The 19,325-nt window shown below is 41.4% G+C and overlaps 1 protein-coding gene across 2 annotated transcripts in view; it reads left to right on the forward strand.

The window, feature by feature from the left end:
• Positions 1 to 489: 489 nt before the first annotated feature.
• ptprn2 (protein tyrosine phosphatase receptor type N2) overlaps positions 490 to 19,325 on the forward strand; it is a 967,505-nt gene continuing 948,669 nt past the window's right edge. Inside the window, exon 1 of one of the 2 annotated variants that reach the window (XM_072576204.1) lies at positions 490 to 745. In XM_072576204.1, the coding sequence (XP_072432305.1) occupies positions 664 to 745 (82 nt within the window). In that variant the 5' untranslated portion in view covers positions 490 to 663. The remainder of the gene's footprint in view (positions 746 to 19,325) is intronic. The other variant, XM_072576205.1, reaches the window with a different exon arrangement.

Below are 19,325 nucleotides of genomic sequence, written 5' to 3' on the forward strand. Positions count from 1 at the left end.
TGAAACGTGATCTGTCGGGGCGAATGCAGATTTAGACCGGCGTTGTAAGGTCACCAAAAGCAGGATGTTTTGAGAAAGAAAACCACGAACCACAGTCCTCTGTGACTTTGGTATGATGCCCCAGTAGCTAAGAGCATAACACTGAACCCCGCCCAGGCCTAACTGTAAATATCAACTGAGAGATAAATTAACACGAGCCCATTGGGATCAATGACCTACAAACGTGAACAGAAAACACGGAGGCAAAACATTGTGCTGCAGTGAAGGATGCTGCACAAAGAGCTATGTGCCAATATGGAGCAGTTCCCTTCCAACCTTCCCCGCCCCTCGCTTTTAAAAAGACCTTTGCATTGGCACAGTCAGTCAATGGTGTGCAAGCTTTCTTGGCGCTGATCTCAGTGCTGTGGGCGGGCTGGGCTCCGCTGACTGACAGGATGGGCCTGGTCTGGGGTTGGGTTTGAATGACAGGCGATCCGGGGCGGAGTGAGAAGGGCTCAGTCTGGCTGCCGGCTCACTGTGAGCGCGGCGTGACCATAGGGGAGACGGACATCGCCGCTTCCTTTCACCCCATCACACCTTCCCTCTCCTCATCCCCTCTCATCTCTCGCCCCCCTCCCCCCCCCCCCTGGAATGGATTGTTAGTGCCAGTGCAATGGATGAAGAATGATGGAATTGTTCCACACCATCCTGCTGCTCCTATCGCTTTTCCACTGCCGCTTGATCGCGAGCGCCGATAGAAAATTCGGTGAGTTTGCTCTTGTGGTGTTGTTGGAATAAAACGCTAATTTATGTGGAATAATGAGAGCCTTCCTTTTTCCCTCTTGTTCGGTGCGGGTGCATCAGGTGGCGCACCCAGTGATTGAGAGAAGAGGTGGACGGTTCTCCTTTGGTTATCTGGGCTACTCAGATGCGACAGAATTACAGGGTTGCAAGAAAGATGAGGGACGAGACACGATAAGCCTGCAATCAATCTCCATGAAAAGGGGAGGGGGGTGTAGTGTTGTTAGGAGTTATATTTGCATTCACTCGGTGTGTTTTGTAAACCATGTGTACAGAGCTAATGATGTCTGAAGATACTTGTCACTGTTTGGTAAAGGGCGGGAGCCGACCGTTCCAGCAGAAATGTGCTGCTTTTTAAAAATGTTGCTGTTATTGAAACTGAAAGGTGTCCAAGATCAGTCACCTCCCCCCCCCCCCCCCCCCCCCGCTCATCGCCTCGAAACTTTCACATTTTGCAAAATTGAAAAAAGTTTCAATCCCATTCCGTCCCCTAAAAACAAACTGTTTCGACAAATCAATGCTTCTCATAGTCTGACTGAATATTCACCCTTTCCCTTTGTAAGTGGAATTGATTGCATGTTGTGATTTATTTTATACTAGACGCTTTCTGGTACCCAGTCAGATGCACGCAGTTCGCTGTCGCTGGATGTGACAGGATTATTTTACCATGGGGGCTCATAAAAGTTGTAGCCAGTCGTCGAGATGTGAATGTGGGAGCTGTGTTTCATGTTGACCATCCTCCGCCGAGATTTTGATCGAAATATCCAGATCCGAGTAGGAGAGTCAAGAACTCCATCCAAGAACACATCAATCCCCATAATATCCGTCAGACACAGGGTGAAGGTGAATTGAGGGCAAACTGCTTTCATAACGGACTTCGTGTACACTTGTCAGGGCGTGATTTATTTGACATTTGCACATTTTATTCTATGTAATTGTGCACGAATTACCTAAAATGCCTGACCTCGGGTCTTGAGAGGGATTTGGCGCTTTACAGAACTTAAAGGCAAACAAACCTTTATGCAAGTTTAACATTAGCGTTATCTTATTCCGGTAGGTTGAGAATAATCGGCCCTCATTAGTGTAAAATATGCAATGTTAAGAGTGTAATATGTGCCGTAGGTATTGGAGAAAAGGCAAATAAACTCTTTAACCAACGAACGTTTGTTTAAAGGGTTCGTATGTTGACAATAACAAGCAAACACCAAATTGTGTTTTCATTTTAATATTGTTAACGGTTTAAGAGTTCTTTGTTAACGCACTGTTTTAAATCTAATTTAAGACAGATATTTAAGTGCACACCCTTTCATTTTTCTTCACTTTTTAAACATGTTTTTAGAATAAAAACATTAAAGGGAACCTCTGAACCTTCCATTCATCTATTGTTATATCAGTGAAGGAGCTGGAAATAGTGTCAGGTTGAAAATGCAAACATAAAGTGGAGAAGTATAGAAGATGCATTTTTCAGACTTTTATTGCAAAACCAGCTGAATGCATTCAAGATCGTGAAGGAGCTAACAGCATTGATTTCAGCTTATCAGTTCACGATGGGACTAGTTCTAATGCCAGGGCAAAATGATTCGCAATTATGAGTAAGAAAGAATTAGGTATAACTTTTCACTCAAGCTTAGATTGTAGAGTAATGAATTTAGGGGAGGGACAGCCACTGAAGTTGGATTGGTAGGATTTGGAGGTCTATGGGCCAAATGCTGGCAAGTGGGACTAGGTTAATGAAGGATATACTGATGGCTCTGTTTCTGTGCTGTATAACTCTGTGACTCTATGACCGTAAGTGAATGTTATTAGTAAGTTCAACTGGTGGCCCTGTTTTGCTTTGGAGAGAGGAGAATGGAAATTGCAGCGGATAGACAATCCTGATACACAACAAGAAGTAATTTGTGTTCAATGGCCTTTTTGATGCTTTACAGTTTTATGTTTGCAAAATACTTATTCACTATATAATTGAGAACATGGTTCGTACAAGGTTCTGGATCATTTTGTTTTACCTCTTAGTGTCTCTGGAGTGATTTATTAATGTATTTAAATGAATTGTAAACATTATGGTTAGATGCCATGTGTTTCTCTGAACTTCATCAGGAATTCTTTCTGTTGGGGCCATTGTGCTACAGTGTCCATCTGTATTATGCTGCATTGAGTCACTCAAGGCTGGATTGCTACTCAGTGTCCATAAGTTACTGTTTGCACATATATAATGGGTTGAATTTCAGTTCAGGTAGGGGAGAAGCAATAACATTCAGTTTAAGATGATGTGATTTTACAGAGCTGCTATTTTTTAAACCTTTTATTGCAGTGCACCATATTTTACACTTAACTGGAAACAAGATCTATGTTTAGGAATCACATGAGTCAGGGTGGTTAGGGCATATGGTGGGTTCGGTTGGAGATTGAGATAGGGGCATGGTGTGGTGTTGTTGGTGGCCAGTAATCAAAGTAAGAACCAACTTTTCAATATCAACACACAATAAATTCTCTACAAATTGCAGTTTGGTGTGATTGTCCTTCTTACCTCTCCCATTAAATTGCTGCCAGATTTTGTGTGTCTGAGCGAATCCTTGGGAATGTTATATGCCCCCCCCCCCCCCTGTAATCCCTCTGTGGACTAACACCTGCTGAGAGCAGGCATTTATGTGACAAATGATGTGTTATGTACCAAATTTATGGTCCAAAATAGAGAGGCAAATTGCAATCAAATGCAAAAGAATCAGTTTGCTTTTAGAAAAGGGGCCAACTTCTCATTAAAAAATTAATCTTCAGATCAGTTTCGTCTCCTGTGTTGTGCCAGTATAGGTGTAAAGGTGTGAATGTTAACAGGGTGCCATCCCCAGACATTTGGAGATTGGTCAAAATATCAGATGAGAATCTCTCCTCTTTGTGCACGCTATTGTTGCAAAATATCTGCCCATTGTTCTGTTGTGTGAGTTACCACCAATTTTTCATTTCATTTTATGATTTATGTTAATAGTACTTTGACTCGAGCACTGTGTAGTTGTTTTGAGTTGAATGATATTGGGATTTTAGCCAGTATCATAAATAAAAATGCAGGAGATCTGCTAGTTTGTATTAAAAGTCTTTTCATGTGGCCATGTATCCTGGCCACACTGAAATCTTGTAACATTTTCCTTGTACTCAATTGTTAAAAGACAGCATGTCTCCAGTGGAGATCAGACAGTATGCTCATACAGACCAGGGCACTTTTTGCTGCAATTCTCTATCAGATTCTAGGCCTGCTCATAATCTCCCATAGAAATATTCATAGTTGCTGTACTTCAGAGTTTGCTTAATGATGTGGTGTCTTTGTGTTATGTTTATAATGGTAACAACAGTATTTGTGATTCCACATGAGGGGTCATCTAGCAGTGTTCCACAGGTTCACTGTCAAACAAAACAAAGGAGCAGTCCTTATAACTTAGCTGTAGATAGTATCACATCAGATTTATTTTCCACAGAATAAGGTTGATTTTATCTTTTTGAAATAGATATTAAAGGTATGATAACAGCTTCACAGTGGGGCAGGTCAAGCCACTGCCTCATTAAAGTTGACAGTTAGCTCTCTGCTGCTTTCAAAGGTGTCTACCTCTCAACAGCCAGTCCTTACCTGCACAATTAGGAGGCTGTTTTATTATGTATTTTAATCTCAACATGGCTGGAGCTAGAGTTCCACGCCCTCCGACCTCCCAATTTCAGAATTGAAAAGAACCTGAAAACATAATAAGACCTAAAAATCATGAGGAGCGTGGAAAGCCAAGATCATTTCCCCAGCATGTGGGAGTTCAAAACGAGAGGGCAGGGTGTAAATTTTAAAATGAGAGGGGCAAGATTTAAAAGGGACCCGAGTGGCAACATTTTCATGAATAGGATGGTGTGTGTGTGTGTGTGTGTGTGTTGTGCGTGTGTGTGTGTGTGGGTGGAATGAACGGCCAGAAGAAGTGGTGGAGGCTGGTACAATTACAGCATTTAAAAGGTATTTGGATGGGTACATAAATAGGAAGAGCTTAGAGGGATAATGGCCAAATGCTGGCAAATAGGACGAGATTAATTTAGGATATCTGGTCGGTGTGAATCAACTGGTCCAAAGAGTCTGTTTCTGTGCTGTACATCTCTATAACTCTGTGATTCCATAAGTTATAAAATATTTTTGTGTGGCAGGAGGAGCAGTTTGGAGTTTGATCAACCCATCTTCCATTGATTGTGTTAGCCTTTTTCTTATCAGATTTGATTGGTCTGTTCAAGATTGAGTTTGTCTGAATTTGGAGAATTTGCCTTTAGATGCCTGTTTGATACTGAGCTGACCAGTTCCATTTAAATGAAGCTCTGCTCTCAAAGGAGCTCTGACCTTTACTTCAGGAATGGTTGATCCACTGCCCTGTCTGCTGGTTGATCACCCAAAATATAATTGCAGTTGTTTCCGGTGGATGTTTTGGCGGTGGGGGGTGGGATAGGGAGAAATCCAGAACAGGGATGTGTAATCTTAAAATTAAAGTTGTTCAGCGATGGTTTCAGGAAAGGACTAATATCTGCACCATTCTGTCTTTCATAATACACTGCAGTGGCTTCACTTAAAATAATTTATTGTCTCTACAGAACTTTGGAACATTGTGAGGTTGTGAAATGCATCATATAAATGCAAGATCTTTACTTCTGGACATTTGATAAAATGATTAGCAGTAGGTGTTGCTCTTTCTGAGAAATACGTAAATGTTTTGAAATGTAAAGTATTCTTAGAGCCAATAAGAGTACTCTTGATTTGTTGAAGCATTGTGAGAGCAGGTTCAGACAACTTGTGTTCAATTGCTGAATATCTAGCCTTGCTTCCCACTTCAGTGAGAATCACTGGGGCTAGTTTTTAAAAAAAGTTATCATTTGGCTTGGTTCCTTGCAAGCTCCTGAGAAGTTACCATATGCCATTTCACAAGCACACTGTCAGATCTTATCCAGGAATTAATCAAAGCAGATCTTTAAGAAGGACAAGGGACAATTATGGCATTTGATAGTTATGTGACCTTCTGTCTACAAATTCCAAAAAACTGATAGTATCCCACTGTACAGATATTATGCTGTGAGTCATATTGAAATTAATGGTAAACTTTATTTGGATTATCTAGTCCGCTGTTTAGTTTTGTGTTTTACTCTGGACATCCATTGGTAAAGGGTAGGTGGAGCCAATCTTCTGTCAGCCTTATTTCTTCACAGATTTAACCATTACAAAAACAAAAACCTCCCTAAGTCAGTCACACCACAGTTTCAATAGTGTCTCTATTTACACATTAACAAATCAACAGTCTCTGAAAGATTTACTGTAACAGACTCAAGGGAAATGTCAGGTTCTGATAGTGTTTATTGGACTGATTGTGCAATCCAGCTTATATGGCTTCCACTAGTTACTGAAGCCCCAAGTTTACCAGTGCATACCACATACAGTCACAAAGCATATGTAGTCCCACCTGCCTGTGTTTGGTCAATATCTCTCCAAACCTTTCCTATTCATGTGGTTATCCAAACTTCTTTTAAATGTTGCAAGTGTACCTGCATCCAACACATCCTGTGGCAGTTCATTGCACATAGGAACCATTCTCTGTGTAAAATAAAAGGTTGCCCCCATGTCCTTTCTAAATCTTTCTCCTCTCATCTTAAAAATATAGTCCCTAGTTTGGAACTCTCTCACCCTAAGGAAGTATCCTTGTTATACACCTTTTCTATGCCCCTCATGATTTTATAAACATATATAAGGTCATCCCTCAATCTCCTACGCCCCTGTGAAAAATGACCCAGCCTATCTTTATAGCTCAAATCTTCCATTCCTGACAGCATCCTTGTAAATCTTTGCTGGACCTTCTCCATTTTAATAATATCCTTCGTATAGCACAGCGCCCGAAACTGTCCACAATATTTCTTACGGACCAGACCAAAATACATAAAGAAGATGGTCTAGACCCTAACCTTTTTTTTAATTTTGACAATAAGTTTCTTTGCATTCCAAATGCAATTCAGTTGATCAAATTACACGACTTGAAGCAAAATGCATTTTATTTTGATTATATTTTAACTGTAGTGTAAAATGAAAATAAAAGAATCAGTTTAATTTAACTATCAAAATCCTTAACAAAATAAAATATATTTAACAACTACTAATTAACTGTTCCAATATAGTAACATTCCATAAATACCCTTGGCAAAGGCAAATTCAGTAAAATAGATGACTTCACATGCAATTCTAGCAACAGGAAGAGAACCCCAGCTTTTAGCTATAACAGAGAATGGAATAAGAGCTCGTGCATCCAGCTTCAAGATTGCAGCAACTGCAGAAAGCTAAATTTAAAAATCCTGGTTCTGTGGAAGTTTTATCCATCCATTCAGGCTGTTTTTGTCTTTGTAACTTTTTTTTAGAAAGTAACCCAAGGTTACAAGCTTTGTAGTTTATTGACTGAGCAGACTGCTCTACACCTCTGTCTCAACATTTCTTCATAAAATAACAGGACAAAGTACAAGCCACAGTTCTGATGTATATACCTGTAGCTTAACGCCGTGGTATCATCACATACTCCAGAGGGGTCTCACCAAAGGCCTGTACAATCTCAACATGACGTCCCAACTTCTATACTGAAAGGTCTGAGCAATAAAGGTAAGCCTACAAAATGCCTTCTTAAACACCCTATCTACACGTGATGCAAATTTCAACAAATTATGTCCCTGAACCCCTAGGTCTCTCTGTTCTACAACACTACCCAGGGCCCTACCATTAATTGTATACGTACTGCCCTTGTTTGTTTTACCAAAATACAAAACATCACATTTATCCAAATTAAACTCTATCTGCATGTCCTCAGCCCATTAACCAATTGATCAAGATCTCTTCATAATCTTAGATAACCTTCTTCACTGTCCACCATGTTACCAATTTTGGTGTCATCCACAAGCTTTCTAATCATACCTCTTAAATTCTCATCCAAGTTGTTCATATATATGATGTACAAAAGTGGACCCAGTATTGATCCCTGTGGAACACCGCAGGTCACAGGACTCCAGTCTGAAAAACAACCCTCCACCAGCACCAATCTGTCTTCTACCATTAGGCCAATTTTGTATCCAGTTGGTAAGGTCACCCTGAATCCCATGTGATCTAACTTTACTAATTAGCCTAATGTGTGGAACCTTGTCAAAGGCTTTACAAAAATCCATGTAAACAATGTCTTACCATGCTGCCCTCATCAATCTTTCTGGTTACTTCCTCAAAAAACTCAATCAATTTTGTGAGACATGATTTTCCTGACACAAAGACAAACTGACTATCTCTAATCAGCCCTTGCCTTTTCAATATATGAAAATCATATCTTTCAGAATAACCTTCAACAACTCAGCCTTCGCTAGTGTCAGTCTCTCAGGTCTGTAGTTTCCAGGCTTCTATTGGACTCTTTGTCAGAACTTTGAAGTAGGAGCAGCCTCATTAAATAGTTGAAATGAAGCTGAAACCTAAAGTTCTCTTTACATGTACTCCACCATACCAAGAAATACAAAACTTGTACAATTAGCTCATTAATTGTACAATTAATGCATTCATTTTAAATCCATCTGCCTAGATTAGGTAAACATGCTAATCAACTAAAAAGATTGCTGTTGGGAGCTACAAGTAGACATATCAAAACTGTGGCTTGTAACAGCTGTTCCAATCTTAATGGAAGCTAAGCAGAATTATAGCCATTCATGAAGTGGCAAGTATACTTTTGAATTGTCTCAAAATATTTCAATGAACAGAGTTCGATCAAATTCTTGGATTTTATTGTCTAACCTGATTAAAGTGTGTCAACTGTTAGTTTTTATCAAATAATGAGACTTTGAAGGGAAATTACAGATGTGAGTTAATGAAATATGTATAAATGGTAAAGAAATAACACAGTTGGAACTTGACAGCTTGCACCAGGTTGATTTTCTAATATTAAAGCAAAAAAAGAATTTCCTGACTTCAATGAATTATTTGTCTAAAAGCCGCATATTCTGATCCATTGCATACCAGTCTAATGTGAGATTGTTCCCAAATTAAATTTGCTGTGAATGATATTTATTATCTTATATACCTGGTGACCAAATAATAATGCAGTCATGAATAATACTTCAGTATCCAGTGAATTGTGATTGCACAGTACTGCCTTAATGGATAGAGGGTCTGTTCCCATGCTTGTCCCATGTTTTGTATGGGCTGTATGATATAAGCAAAAACTTATTTTATATTTCCTGTAGTGTATATATTGTACATGTGTAATTAGAATTCTGGTTCCTAAAAAATGGTAAAGATATAAGATAGCATATTATTTATTTACAAATGGCAGTAGTTTTTTTAATATTGTATAAATAACGTCATCACATAATCCACTGTCTTATTAGAGAGGCAACTGGTGGTGGTTTAACCTGGGGGGTCTTCATGCATCGGACAAGGGGTGAGGTTGAGATTGAGATGGTGGGACCTTCATGGTAACATCAGCCTTTGTGGGAATTGAACCCACATTGTTGGCACCACTCTGCATTGCAAACCTGCCAAACTTGCAAACTGAGCTAATGAGGTTGGGTAAATTCCAAATTTAGTAAATGTCTGAAATGGGAAAATTAAAGTCAATTTCAGGTCGGGAAACTGATTTCTGAAACTTTATACCCCACCTGTTTCGAAAATTGTTATTTAGTCCCATATTTCCTGATTGGTGAAATCTTTTTCTATTTAAAAGTAAGGAATAAAGAGTAGAATTTATTTACTGGTTAACACAATCACAGGACGTCGAAAAGTGCTTTAGAGCCACTGAAGTACTTCTGTATGAGATGCAGTAGCCAATTTGCACAAATCAATCTGCCACAAACTTTATTGAGAAATAAATAATGGTCTGGATATCAGTGTTAATCAGTATCAGGGAGACATGGTGGCTCAGTGGTTGGCACTACTATCTCACAGCTCCAGGGACCTGGGTTCAATTCTAGCCTCGAGCGACTGTCTATATGTAGTTTGCGTATTCTACCTGTGTCTGCATGGGTTTCCTCCTCCAGGCCAAAGATGTATGGGTGAGGTTGGTTGGCCATGTTAAAACCACCCACAGTGTCCAGGGATATGCAGGCCAGGTGGATTGGATATGGGGAATGCAGGGATTGGGTAACAGGATGGGGTGGTCTTCAGAGGGTTGGTTTGGACTCAATGGGTTGAATGGTCTGCTTCTACTCTGTAGGGATTATGTGTTAACTCCCTGCTTTTCTTCTTCGATATAGTCCTTTGGGTAGTCTACATTCATCTGAGAGGGCTGGTAGGATCTCTGATTAATGTCACTTCTGGACAACAGTGCTTCAGACACAGCAGCAATCCCTCACCTGCGTTAATGTTAATGTTTTTGTTAAGTACTGGGGTGGAACTTGAACCTGGAGCTTGTGAGTGAAAACCAAGAGTGCCACCAGCTATTTGCTGGTATGTATTGCTTTACTGCAATGAGTAAATAAGGCAACGACAATGGTGTCTTTAAAGAAAGAGTGGAGAAATATTTCCACGAAGTACCGACTTATGTTGCATGAGTTGGGCAATGGAACCTATTTTGGATTGTTCTGGTAGCCTTGGTCTCCAGTGAGGCATTGTTATTTTATTGATCCAGGACCCCCAAGCATTACCTGGATTAATAGTCAAGAGGTCATCAGCTCCCTTGTATGAATATGCTAATTGGAATAGTTTCAGTCTTATATATCATCTGTTGGGTAAACATTGGTGAGTAGACTGGGAGTGCTCACATACTCTTCTTAGAGTTTGCTATTGGTTCTTTTATGATACCTGAGATGGTGCAGCAGTCACCCACTGTTATCCCAAAGTGCCACCTCTTATTTGCTACTACTGAGCCATGGCTGCCAAGCTAAGTACCAAGAGGAAAGTAAACAACCCAAAATGAAAGCAATTAGTTAAGCATGGTTTAAGCATCCTTAGATTTATTGCTGCTGTGTTCTTAGTGTTTACCATCCTCTAGTTACCTTCAGGCATTCATTTAAAAATAGATGCTGTGAAAATCAAGCATACTCTATGGCAGAGCTGTGGAAACGGTTGTGCAACGCTGATATCATAAAGTGAAATGTCTGCTTGTTCAGAGTGAGCTAATGACAATTGTTTTATTTATTCATGGGATGTGGGTGTTGTTGCATTGGTTATTGTTTATTGCCCATCCCTAATGGCCTAGAGGATGGTAAAACTCAGTTACATTCCTGTGAGTTTGGAGTCAAACATAGGCCAAACCGTGTAAGTATGGAAGATTTTCTTCTCTAATAAAGGTTAAGGGGCCAGTTGGATTTTCCCTTATAGTTGACAGTGATTGTCACTAGGCTAGATTTTAATTCCAGATTTGTATGCAGTTCACCATGTGGGATATAAAACCATGTGCTCAGCACACCAGCCTGGGTTTATGGAATACGAGGCCAGTGACATTACTGTGATGTCACCACTTCCCCAGTTGGTTTGCAACTCGCAGAAAGTGTGGGAATGCAGACTTCTATGCACTTGGACACTTGAAAACCACTGTCAACTGTCATAAGGGAAATCCATCTGGTCCCTTGGACGCGGTTTCAAGACCCCCCCCCCCCTTCTTAGCTTACTGCTAGCAAATGTACAATCTCTGGAGAACAAGGTGGATGAACTCGGATCACGGCTCAGCTTCCAGCATGAACTGCGGGACTGCTACGTTCTCTGCTTCACGGAAACCTGGCTCAACCCATCCAGTTCCGACTACGCACTTCAGGCTGATGGTTTTTCTATCCATCGTATGGGCCGTACAGCATCCTCAGGTAAGACAAAGGGTGCAGGGGTTTGCTTTTTAATCAATAACTTGCGGTGCATGGACATTGCAACCCTGGGCAGCCATTTCTCCCCAAATCTTGAATTCCTCACCATCAAATGCCGCCCCTTCTATCTCCCATGGGAATTTACCACTGCTATACTAATGGTGTGTACGTGCCACCATTAGTATAGTAGCGGTATGTACAAGCAAAGGTTGAGGAAGGTCTGGATGTGTTGTACTCCACCACTAACACCCTGGAGATGGAACACCCCGAGGCCCTGTTTATTGTAACTGGTGAATTCAATCAAGCCAATCGAAGGAAGGTGTTGCCCAAGTATCACCAGAACATTACCTGCCCCACCAGGGGCCCAAACAATTTAGACCACTGCTACACCACTGTGAAGGATGCCTACAGCTGCATCCCCTGCCCTCATTTCGGGAACTCCGACCACAATGCCATGTTTCTTCTCCCGGCTTGCAGGCAAAAGCTCAAGCAGGAGACCCCCTCGCAGATACAGGTCCAGTGCTGGTTGGAGAAGGCAGAGGATCAACTCCAGTGCTGCCTGGAAATGGCTGATTGGGCCATGTTCAAACAGTCTACAGGGACCTTGTACAAGTACACCACCACCGTCACGGACTTTATCAGCAAGTGTATGGAGGACTGCATACCGAGGAAGTCAGTCCGGGTGTTCCTCAACAGGAAACCCTGGATGTACCAGGACATACAGAACCTGCTAAAAGCTAAGTGTGAGGCCTTCAGATCAGCAGACCCACTCAAGTATAAGGAATCCAAGTACGATATTAAGCCAAGGACCAATACCGATCCAAACTAGAGACCCAGACAGACACCCGGTGACTATGGCAAGGACTGAATGACATCACAGGTTCGAAAAGAGACAGTGCAAGATTGCAGAAGATGAAATATCCCTCCCAGATCATTCTCAATGCCTTCTATGCTCGCTTTGAGCAGAATTTCGGCGGAGAGGTAATACCTATTCTGACAAGTCCTGACGAACCTATCCCAACAGTCACTGCATCACACATCAGATCAGTTTTCCTTCGTGTGAATCCAAGGAAAGCGAAGGAACCAGACAGAGTACCAGGCCATGCACTCAGAGCATGCGCAGATCTACTGGCAGAAGTCTTCTCAGACATCTTCAACCTATCCCTGCAGCAGGCCACCGTCCCTGCCTGTTTCAAGAGGGCCAACATTATCCCTGTGCCTAAGAAGGCTCATGCAGCATGTCTCAATGTCTACAGCCCAGTGGCCCTAACTTCGGTGGTCATGAAGTGCTTTGAAAGGCTGGTCATAGCATTAATCAACTCCAGCCTTCCCACTACTCTTTACCCACTCCAATTTGCCTATCAGACCAACAAATCCACGTCAGATGCCATACCACTTGCCCGCACTCCTCCCCAGAACATCTTGACAGCTACATAAGAATCCTACTCATTGACTACAGTTCAGCCTTCAACACTGTTATCCCCTCGGGACTGATTACTAGACTGAGTGATCTCGGACTAAGCTCCACTCTCTGCAACTGGATCCTCAGTTCCTTGACCCACAGGCCACAATCAGTGAAGATTGGGGACGATATTTCATCCTCACTAGCACTCAACACTGGAGCCCCCCAGGGATGCGTACTCAGCCCCCTACTGTACTCGCTGTATACCCATGACTGCATCACCAAGTACCAGACTAATGCCATTTACAAGTTTGCTGATGACACCACAGAGTCAGTTGAATCGCAGATGGTGACGAAACAGACTACAGACGGTAGGTGGAAGACCTAGAAAAATGGTGCATTGAGAACTGGTTACAAAGGCCCAACAACGTCTCCTCTTCCTCAGTCAGCCGAGGAAATTTGGCATGACGGCGAATCCCCTTGCCAACTTTTATAGGTGCGCCAGTGAGAGCATTCTGTCTGGATGTATCACTATCTGATATGGCAGCTGTACCATTCAAGATCAGAGACGGTTACAGAGAGTGGTGAACTTAGCCTGGACAATCACAAAAGCCAACCTCCATCCATAGAATCGATCTACCAGGCCCGCTGTCAAAGAAAGGCCGTCCAGCATTGTTTTTCTACAACCTCTACCATCGGGGAGAAGGTACAGAAGCCTGAACACACTCACCAGCCGGTTTCGTAACACCTTCTACCCTACTGTTGTTAGAATGCTGAATGGACTCACAAGCTCTTAACCTTCACCTGTACCTGTGCTTTTGTTTTTGCCGCTGTTTACCTATTGTTTACTTATCTATGCTACTTGGAGAAAGTGAGGACTGCAGATGCTGGAGATCAGAACTGAAAATGTGTTGCTGGAAAAGCGCAGCAGGTCAGGCAGCATCCAAGGAGCAGGAGAATCGACGTTTCGGGCATGAGCCCTTCTTCAGGAAAAAAAAAATTTTCCTGAAGAAGGGCTCATGCCCGAAACGTCGATTCTCCTGCTCCTTGGATGCTGCCTGACCTGCTGCGCTTTTCCAGCAACACATTATCTGTGCTACTTAACAAAGTAGTCTGCCTGTATTGCTCGCAAGACAAAGCTTTTCACTGTACCTCAGTACAAGTGACAATAAATTCAATTCAATTCAACCTGCAATGAATTTGATGTTTATGCTGGTGGCTCTGAGATGGTGGATTGGGACATGCCTGTTCCATATTGAATATGGTCACTTGTGCCTTTCGAGACCAGTTTGTGAATGGCAGTCTCTTTTGAGGCTGGTATAGGTGAATAGTGTTGGCACAAAGTCGACCGATACATTTTCCTTCTGACAGACTTTCTTTTCTGCCATCTTTTCATTTCTTTTGTCCACTGCATTTTCTGAACCATTCCCGACTGCTTGTTTTCAGGCACTCAATGTGCAGCAGCTGTGCGTGTGATCCTGGTCATCATCAAGAATGGCTTGCAGTCATTCTAGTATAATGCGCGTACAACTGGTACATTCGGTCTGGAATGTGCAGGTAAGAAAACCCATGTCTACACACAGAGAAATTAATGTACAAGATTTAAATCATCAATAATTATATTTCTCAACACCTTTATTATTGGTGCAATTGTGTCATGCTGGTCAAATGTCATCTTTCCTCTTAAAGCTTATTGTGACATGGACAGTATTCAAACCATGAAGGCAGTGAAGGGACCTCGTTGCTGTAAATGTAACATTAAAGACACAGTAAAGGTTCTGGATGTAGGTTTGCTCACTGAGCTGGAAGGTTCGTTTTCAGATGTTTCGTCACCATACTCGATAATATCTTCAGTGAGCCTCTGGATGAAGCACTGATGGTGTAGCCCACTTTCTTTTTGTGTGTTTAGGTTTGTAATGTCACTTCTGGTGGTGATGACATTTCCTGTGGTGACATCATCTCCTATGGTGATGTAATTTCCTGTTTTTCTCATGGGCTGGTAAATGGGATCCAAGTCAGTGTGTTTGTTGATAGAGTTCCAATTGGAATGCCATGCTTCTCGGAATTCTTGAGCATGTGTATTTGGCTTGGCTTTGAATGGAAGTGTTGTCCCAGTCAAAGTGTAAGATTGATTTCTCCAACTTTTAATTCCTTTGCAGTGATTGTAACGAGGTCAGCCAGTTGGACCTCATTGAATATGAGTTCCCTGATTGAGGGTGTTAATCTGGTCCAGTCAGGGAGTCCTGGCTGAGGGGTTGAAAAAGAAGAACTGTCAGAGATTCTGGCACGGAGAGCTGACTGAAGGAGCAGTACCCAGTGTCTGTGTGGGTTTCCTCTGGGTGCTCCGGTTTCCTCCCGCAGTCCAAAGATGTGCAGGTCAGGTGAATTATCCATTCTAAATTTCCCATAGTGTTAGGTGCATTAGTCTGAGGGGAATGGTTCTGGGTGATTTACTCTTCGGAGGGTCGGTGTGGACTCGTTGGGCCGGAGGGCCTGTTTCCACACTGTAGGTAATCTAATCTAATGTTCATGTGTAGAAAAGGGAAACTTGGTGACAGCCTCTGTGGAGTGATTTCACCTGCAATGTTGACCTTTTATAGCAGTCAGGCTACAGATCTCATGGAGTCATTCAGTGGTGGATAGGTCCAGGTAGGTAAAAGGCCTACTCCTGCTCTAATGGAGAAAGATTATTAAATATTTAATTGGTAAGTGGTGTTTAGCACACTATATTAATGCACTAAATTCACATTGCAGGGAATCTCATGACATGGCTGAATTGAAGTATTGTCTGAATGTGATGGTTTTGTACTCCTACTGCTCAATAATGCAGGCATACAACAACAAAAATAATACAAAAGCTCCATGAGCACTTGCTCAAGAATCCTTTGTACTGTTCATATGAAGAAAGCAGAAAGATTCTTATATCCTTTTTAGAAACATATTCAACTGTTGTCTCTAGCAGGAACCTTTCCCCTGCAGAGTTCACAGTGGGCTATTCCATAAACATGAATTTATCTACTCTTCAAAGAAACACCAGCAAACTTTATTATTGAGGTAAGGCCAGTGATTCCTGGCTTTCTTTTATTTGGACCTTCCAGAAAATTTTCCAGTTTTAAATATAGTCAGTTCTGCCACAGTTCTGTTCTCATTGCAATTCTCTGTTATAAGAAAATCACATAATAGCAGCACTCTTTAAACTAATAGGGACGGAATTGCATTTTAACCAATACATGCTTTAAAAGTTTGTGCTTTAGAAATAGTGTCCCCCAGTTTGTCAATCGCATTATAGGGAATTCGCATTCTTGAAATGCGCGTTATAGCAGAACGATCTGTATGACGACTTTTGACCTGGAAACAAAATAAGGCACAACAATAATTTCTTTAAAATGTCTGATGTATTCTATAATTGTTTAAGAATGTTAAAAGTTGTCAATGACTTCTAAGAGTTTGCATCTATTCTAAAGGGATCAGTTGGAATTTTCTTGCATAGTAAGGAATACTGGGGCATGTGACCTAGTATCACTTGACCTGATAGCAGCACCAGTCAGAAGAGAGTTTAGATTTCACATAGCCCAACACACAGATAAGCTGCAGATACAGAGGAGTGTTGCATGCAAAGGAGTTGGAAGGTGAAAGCAATTAGTGCAGAGATACAGACAGAGACAGAAAAAGAAACACAGAGAATTCTTGTTTGGATACGGAAGAAATCACTCAGGAATAGATCAGTCTTTCTGTTTAGCAGAAACTTTCAGTCACACGTTGCAAGCTGGCGATAAAGGTTTAAAACCTGGAAAGCTACATGACACCCCAAGAGATGCTAAAGGATTGCATGTTTTCCCAGAAGTGGCCAAAACGTAAACTGATGTATTATTGACCAGTCATTTGGGAAGTAACTCAGAACAGCTATGCTCACAGAACTGTCATGGCCCAAGGTAGAGGAGAATTTTGCAAGTCATAATTGCTGATCATAATTGCAACTCAGAAGTGAAAGGTGTTGTTAAATACAATTCCTAACCTACCCAATGTAAGTATTAAATAACAGCATATTGAGGAATTGTGTAGCGACTTACTCTTGTTAATAATTCATGTTAATTTTGCATTGGTTTTGATTCATGTTTTAGTAAAAGCTACAGAAGGTGAAATTATTTGGTAATTTCTTCATTTGGGGATCATTCAGTGAATGTGGTTATTTTGTGGTTCCCTCACATGGTTTGTTACAAATCAGTTACTTTTACTGTATTATTTATAGATTATGTTGTGTACTAACAATTCCGATTTTTAAAAAGTTGTTAATTATGGAGCCTTGAAGGTAACCAAGATACCAGTATAATGAAAATTACATCTTTAGATGAGATTTTCATTACAATCAAAATGATGGTGAAATATTTATACACTTTTTATTCCATATATGTCAACACATTATGCTGGTTATTATACAAAATTGAGAATTGTGGAATTAAAAGTAATATATCAATGTAGACTGAGGATTAATTAATGCACAGAAACAGAGAGTAGAAATAAATCACGTATTTTCAGGTTAGCAGGATGAAAATAACCGGACCAAATTTTGGGGATCTGTTCTTTACAATTTGTTTTCTGAAGATTGAAATTAAGTAAGTAATGAGAAGGATGCTATGAGGCTGTTACAGACAGATAGATGTAGATTGGTTAAATGAGTAGGCAGATGGAGATTAATGTGAGCTTATTCGCTCTGGTAAGAATACTTCTCTTTAAAAGGTTTAAAACTGGCAAATGTTGATTTTAAAGTAAAGTAGATTTTTTTTGTCATTTCTACCCGTATATAACTGATTCAGTAAAAAGTGAAACAGCATTCCACCAGGACCAAAGTGCTATGTGGACAGCACAAACAACACGATCATACACAGGGTGGTATAAAATACATAAAATGCATAAGAAGTGCAAAACACTGTAATAAAATAATGATAATTAATAGACATTGTTCTAGCAGCAATCCAAAGTTATGCAAAGAATTTCAGATGGAAAAAAGTCCAGTCATAGAGTGTTAAGGAGTCTGTTGGCTTGGGAGAAGAAACTCTTGCATAATCAGACTGTGAGAGACTGAATGCTCCGGTATCTTCTGCCAGATGGCAGGAGGGAGAAGAGTTTGAGTGAGGGGTGCGTGGGGTCTTCCACAATGCTCTCAGCCTTTCGGATGCAGCGGTGAAGTAAATGTCTGTAATGGAGGGGATAGAGACCCCAATGATCTTCTCAGCTGTCCTCACTACCTGTTGTAGGGTATTACGATCCAAAAAGGTATAATTCCCAAACTAAGCAGTGATGCAGCAGCTCAAGGTACTCTAAATGAACCCTCCTTAGAATGTGGTGGGTATGATGGGGGGAGGTGGTGGGAGGTGGGCTTTCCTCACTCTACGCAGAAAGTCGAGATGCTGCTACACTTTTTTTGGCTACGGAGCTGGTGTTGAGGGACCAGGTGAGATTCATTGTGACTTTCAGTGTGGCTTATATGTGATCGTACAAGGAACGTGCAGGCTGATTGTGCAGGAACATGGCAAATCAAATACGCTCTGGTACAGTTTGATAGTGGAGATGGTGGAAGGGAAATCAGGCTGTAAATAAGGAGGAATGACATGGGGTTAGAATGATCATTGTCTATCTATTGCGTGACATTTTACTGGTCGGACCCAAATGCCAACTGTTTGAGGCTGAATAGGCTGGGGCTGTTTTCCTTGAAGTGTTGGAGGCTAAGGGGTGACCTTATAGAGGTTTATAAAATCATGAGAGACATGGTTAGGTTAAATAGGCAAGGTATTTTCCCTGGGGTGGGGGAGTAAAGGACATCCGAACTAGAGGGCATCAGTTTACGGTGAGAGGGGACCTGAGGAGCAACTTTTTCAGGCAGTGGGTGAGCTGCCAGAGGAAATGGTGGACTCTGATACAATTACAACTTTTAAAAGGCATCTGGATGGATATAAGAATAGGAAGGGTTTAGAGGAAAATGGGCCAAGTGCTGGCAAATGGGACTAGATTAGGTTAGAATATCTGGTCAGTGTGGACATGTTGGACTGAGGGTCTGTTTCTCTGCTGTACATCTCTATGACCTAATGTTCAAGTTAAGAGGCCAGTGAAGTGCCTCTTCCTGATTCCTTTGGCGTTTTGCCAGCAGTGAGTGAAATCCCCTGCCATTTGGTAAACTTTGAGGATTTTCCATTTGGCTCTGGGGCTTTCCTCCTCATGGGTGACATTCTCAGCAGCAACCCTTACACAACTCTTTCCCACCCCCCTGCCTCCCACACTTGCCCATTGCAAGTGTCTGCCTACAGTGACCCCACTCAACTTGTTGTCAACGTAGCATCCATTT

The sequence above is a fragment of the Chiloscyllium punctatum genome, chromosome 8 (genome assembly GCF_047496795.1).
Source record: "Chiloscyllium punctatum isolate Juve2018m chromosome 8, sChiPun1.3, whole genome shotgun sequence".
NCBI lineage: Eukaryota > Metazoa > Chordata > Chondrichthyes > Orectolobiformes > Hemiscylliidae > Chiloscyllium > Chiloscyllium punctatum.